The sequence below is a fragment of the Mixophyes fleayi genome, chromosome 12, assembly GCF_038048845.1.
Source record: "Mixophyes fleayi isolate aMixFle1 chromosome 12, aMixFle1.hap1, whole genome shotgun sequence".
NCBI lineage: Eukaryota > Metazoa > Chordata > Amphibia > Anura > Limnodynastidae > Mixophyes > Mixophyes fleayi.
This window is the reverse complement of record NC_134413.1, coordinates 13581160-13586417: the sequence shown is the minus strand read 5'-3', so window position 1 is coordinate 13586417 and position 5258 is coordinate 13581160. Positions and strand designations below refer to the sequence as shown.

General features: G+C 41.3%; 1 protein-coding gene across 1 annotated transcript; it reads left to right on the top strand.

The window, feature by feature from the left end:
- The first annotated feature begins 581 nt into the window (after window positions 1-581).
- Window positions 582-2646, top strand: FAM181A (family with sequence similarity 181 member A). Its single transcript, XM_075191842.1, has 2 exons — window positions 582-955; window positions 1412-2646. Exon 2 carries the CDS (start codon window positions 1481-1483, stop codon window positions 2300-2302), a length of 822 nt encoding a protein of 273 aa, XP_075047943.1. The 5' UTR covers window positions 582-955; window positions 1412-1480; the 3' UTR covers window positions 2303-2646.
- Window positions 2647-5258: the final 2612 nt, after the last annotated feature.

Sequence of the window (5258 nt, the reverse complement as noted above, 5' to 3'; positions counted from 1 at the left end):
TTTCGGGGTTAAGTAGATTGTCCTGTCTTCAGTCAATGCCATCGTTGGCAGGGTGACAGTAGTCGAGTGTGCAAACTTGTACCATTGTCCCCGGGCCTCGGGGTGCTATGGAGACACACTAACATGACACAGGAAAATGTTTGCCCATTGGCAATTCTATGGGCTTTGTCTCACTCTTTCTCTATCATGACGACTCGATTTAAGTCCCTAACTGTTTGAGTACAAATGCAAGAGTGCTATCCAGCTCAGTGCCTTTGTCCACAAGGTTTGAATGGGTAATTCAGCTTTTGTGTGGCTCAATTGAGGAGGCAAACATAAAAGACAAGATTCTTCAGCTCCCAAACCTCCTTTCCATGGCTATGCGCACATCTCTGCGGAGATTTGTTTCATTCTTACCTTGCTGACATCACCCTTTCATCCAAAGGGAAGAGAAAAGGGAATAGAAGAAAACCTTGGTCAGTTAAAAAAAGTAGGCTTGGCCGTTCAGTAATGCCACTATTGTCCTATGTCATTCAGCCATAGACTCTTCCAGTCTCCCAGACAGATTCACTTATTTTAAAAGGGGGGAAGAGGGTGTCCACCTATCCTTTTTTTTTTAACCATCGGCATATCATGTTGTATTGTGGGGAGGCAGAAGAGGGGAGAGGGCCAGGGGACATGGCAAAATAACAACCAAATGATGGTATTTATTTATGGTCTTTTTGTGGCTGTTCCCAGGGTGACTATTTGAGATGGAGAAGAATGTGGTAACAGCCAGACTAATGCCTGATTGCCATGCTTTGTATTTGCACAGTGGAATCTGATTGGTCCGCCAGCCCCCTAACTAAAAGTATTGATTCATTTTACTCCCCATCTCTGGCAACATCACTGCAGCCAGGTTTGTAGCGTAACAAGATTAGCCCCGCGCTCTGATACAGCAAACATGCAGACTGGGGATATTTGAGACATGACTACAGTAAGTAATTGAGGAGTGGTGGGATGCACGTGTGAGAGAGTGTGTTCGGGGTGAAAAAGGAGATAAACTTTTATTGCTTTTCCTAATTGCTTCCTATAACAATGTAAAGTGAAATATTGTTACATTGTATCAAAACTTGGTGTTACCTTTTCAATCATTCTGCAATTGTTTTCTATTTCACGCTATAGTATAACATCTTGTCACTTTGTATTTATAACTATACACGTGATACATCAAAGCATGTTGTTAGCTATCCCCATCCTTCTGTAACTGTTTTGAATGTCTTCTGTAGAATAAAATATTGTTACATTATACTTATAACGAAGATATGTATTGTGCATCAAAACTTGATTACATTATTTACTCCCTAAATATTTTCATTGCACGCTGCAAAATAAATACACTATAGCAGCAATTGGAGAATGTGTTTGAATGTGTATTTTTTTTCCTTCCTAGATTCCCAGCCATTCAGCCCTGGAATAGCTTCTGTGGCATTTTCATGGAAATTTGGCTCTTTCGCGAAACATGGCATCAGACAATGAAGTCAAGACCCTGCTGAACTTCGTCAACTTGGCGTCGTGTGATATCAAGGCAGCTTTGGATAAGTCGGCCCCTTGCAGGAGATCTGTGGACCACAGGAAATATTTGCAGAAGCAGCTGAAAAGGTTTTCCCAGAAATATTCTAGGCTTCCCAGATGCCACTCCAGCAAAACAGTGGACTTGAGGAAAGGACTTGTGGACAGGCTGCACTCGGCCAAAGGACTTGGCGGCAAAGTTCTGGGGGCGCTAGAGGCTGAGGAGAGGGACTTGTGCGCTCAGGGGAACAGCGTTGAGGCTGGAAGACAAGACCAGGTGCCCATGAGGAAAAGACAGCTACCAGCTTCATTCTGGGAAGAGCCCAGACCTTCCACCAATCTCCTAGAGATGTCAAATATTTTATACCAAGATAGAACTGAAACTTCTCTCCCTGGTTATGAGAGCAAAAAAGTAAAAAATGTAGTGATTCAGGACACATCTGGTCCCGGCCGTGCCCATCCCTCAGGAGATAAGGAGGCTGGCAAAGAGCCCCCCATAGCATCCCTCGCTGAACGGGTCAATGCCTGTGGCTTCTGCCCACTTCAGTACCATGGACTGCAGGCCATGTACCAGCAAAACCACGGGGTCCACCAGCTTAACCCATTCACCGCCCTGGCCCTTTGGAGTAAAAACACGACTGTCCCCACGGTGGAAATCCAGCACTTGTGTAAAGATTCGTGTCAGAGGATTTATAGACACGTGGTTCTTAAACCCATTCCCACCAAGCCGGCAGTGCCAACTTCCATTTTCAATGTGTTTGGATATATTTAATACAGTAGAGGCTCAAGACTAATCTCTTGTGGATGCTTAAGACTTGTGGATTGGTGAACTCTTAAAAAATTCTGCGGAGATATCCTTCCCCTAAATATTGTCTACCAGTCATGGATCTGCCAGGACAGTCTCAGTTCCTTTGCCCCATTCTGTGCAGTAGGGACCAGGGGCATGGATAATTGGAACGTTGTGCCCACGCTACAATCCTGATGTTTGTTATGTGTGTGCAAATTGTATTGTGACAGTTTGTTCAGCTGATTATTACAGGATATGTATATTAGGAAAATAAATTGACTTATTTTTAAGACAAGAACCTACAATTTTGTGTTAAATTCCCTCCTCTGCCCCCCACATAAGTGTGTAAATATTCAGTTTAATCTGTATCACAGAAGTTTCTACCAGGGCTAAATGTGTTACACGTAGGTATAATACACAATAAACACAACACACGTTTCTGCTTCCATTGATTTCTAAGTTATCATTTGAAATTTGTGAATTATAACCACAGAGGGTATATTTATCAAGCTGCGGGTTTGAAAAAGTGCAGATGTTGCCTATAGCAACCAATCAGATTCTAGTTATCATTTATTTAGTACATTCTACAAAATGACAGCTAGAATCTGATTGGTTGCTATAGGCAAGAGCTTCACTTTTTCAAACCCGCAGCTTGATACATTTACCCCCAAGATTTTACAATTGACTGATTTGCATATATATTTTAGGGGGTACTCTGAACATTTTTATGACAGAATATTAGTGCACTCAAACGATTTGAAGCAAAAGAGGGTTCATTTTACTGAGTGGTTATCTCTTAAACTGTAAGGGGTGTGACGTTGCTCATTGTGATAACGAGTTTCTGTGAATATAGTGATGTTGTGTGCATCTTTATGTGACGTGGATATTGACCTGGGGGATTTGTAAATTAATGGGGCTTGAATTATGACATAGCATCTTCTCCTGAATAATAAATTCAGTACGTAAAGTGTAATCTTTTCCATGCACCAATGCCCTAGAGAGGCAGGCAACCTGGGGTCCTCCAGCTATTGTGGAACTACAAGTTTTAGCATGCCCTGTCAGCTACAGCATGCTAGAGACATGGGGGTATATTTACTAAACTGTGGGTTTAAAAAAGTGGAGATGTTGCCTATAGCAACCAATCAGATTCTAGCTGTCATTTTGTAGAATGTACTAAACAAATGACAGCTAGAATCTGATTGGTTGCTATAGGCAACATCTCCACTTTTTCAAACCTGCAGTTTAGTAAATATACCCCATGGTGGCTTTCTAAGTCTGCTCTAGATCATATGCTGCCTGCCCTATAAAGATGAAGGGCCTGAGTCATTAAGGAGAGCAAAGCATAGGAAAGGAATAACTTTGGACCTGGGCAAAAACATGTTGCATGGGAGGGGGGGGGGGGGGTAAATGTAAAATGTGGGGACAGATTTATAGTTGGGGTAGGGCATGTCCTAGATCAACTTTATATTTCAGTGTAAAAATAAAGCTATGGAGTATTTGTGTGTTACATGAAAAAACAGCCAGTATTTAACTTATGTGCAAAATAATAAACTAATTTGCACCCCTTGCATTGTAACATGGTTTGTCCCGGAGAACATTTACTCCTTTTTTTCGCCTTACTTTCCTTAATGACTCAAGCCCAAAATATGTATAATTGACATATGTTGTAACACTACGTGCTGTACTATACTTCGAGGAATTATCATTACAAATTTTAAACTGAGGCCCATAAAAGCTTTTAATACACTTGAATATCAGTAAAAAAGGGACCTAACAAATGTTATTATTTTGACGCACATCTCCAGCTTTTTGGGAGACGCTAAAGACGAAAATAACAAAACTGTTGAGCCAAACATTCACCTCACCCTGCATTTTGCTGCAAAATTTGGACATAATATTGTTCTATAATAACAATCCCACACAGCAGAACTAATTGACCCAGTTGTGTTAATAGAAATGCAAACTTGCACCAAATGCGAATGATCACATACAGTGCGGTATGACGTTGCGTGGGACGGAGAACCACAACTGAACAGCCAAAATTGTGTCACTGAAAACTCACAACACTGCAGAACGTCCGAGTCCATCTCGTTTTGTGTGACATCTCTAGAAAAGGCCTCTCACGAGTCAGGAGAACGGTGGAGGTTCCACTATACCCTGTTCCTTAGATGGACAACCATGAAATCTGAATTTCCCGGGCCTTGCTCAGCAGAGAATTGTGATGTGGTTACTGGATTAGATAGAACTGCTACGCAAAGCTGCAGATGGTGTCAGCCAAAATCATGGAGATCTATCTAGTAAATTCAAACTCCTCCTGTGTGTCTGCATCCGAAGTATCCCATCCCCACCATGGATGATGTTAGTGGAGAGCATAATATAACTAACAATATTAGGGACCACTAAATCTAAACAGAAGTTGCCTTATATGCAAGATCTATTAGTAACATTCAGAAAGATATTTGTAAATGTTTCCACACCTTGACAGAAGTAGAGGTGTTTTACATTGAATTGGCATTTGTTGTGCATATCAGTCCAGGGCTATTGTTATCTGTTATCAGCCATTTTCTGCAAAAGTGTCGGACTGCTATATTCTTTACTGACAGGAAGTCTGCTGTACATAGGAAAATATTGTCCCCCAATGACCACAACTCACTAACGTTTTGGGTTCCACTGTCTGCAATATCTAACTTTAAAAAATGCTTCATTGTATGAAGCCGGAAATGTCTATTTTAAACCCTTCCCCGGGGGTGATGCTGGGTGGATTAAGGACAGTGGTGGAACATAAAGCAGATGGGAAAGTTTATCTACCTTTGTTTTTTCAGCATTTATATTTATACATATTTTCCTTCCATCGCGTTCAGCATTTTATTTTTATTTTAGCACAGTCTGGTTTTTTCCTGGGGTGGATTGGTCGTTTCACAAATTCACACAAGTTTGTCCA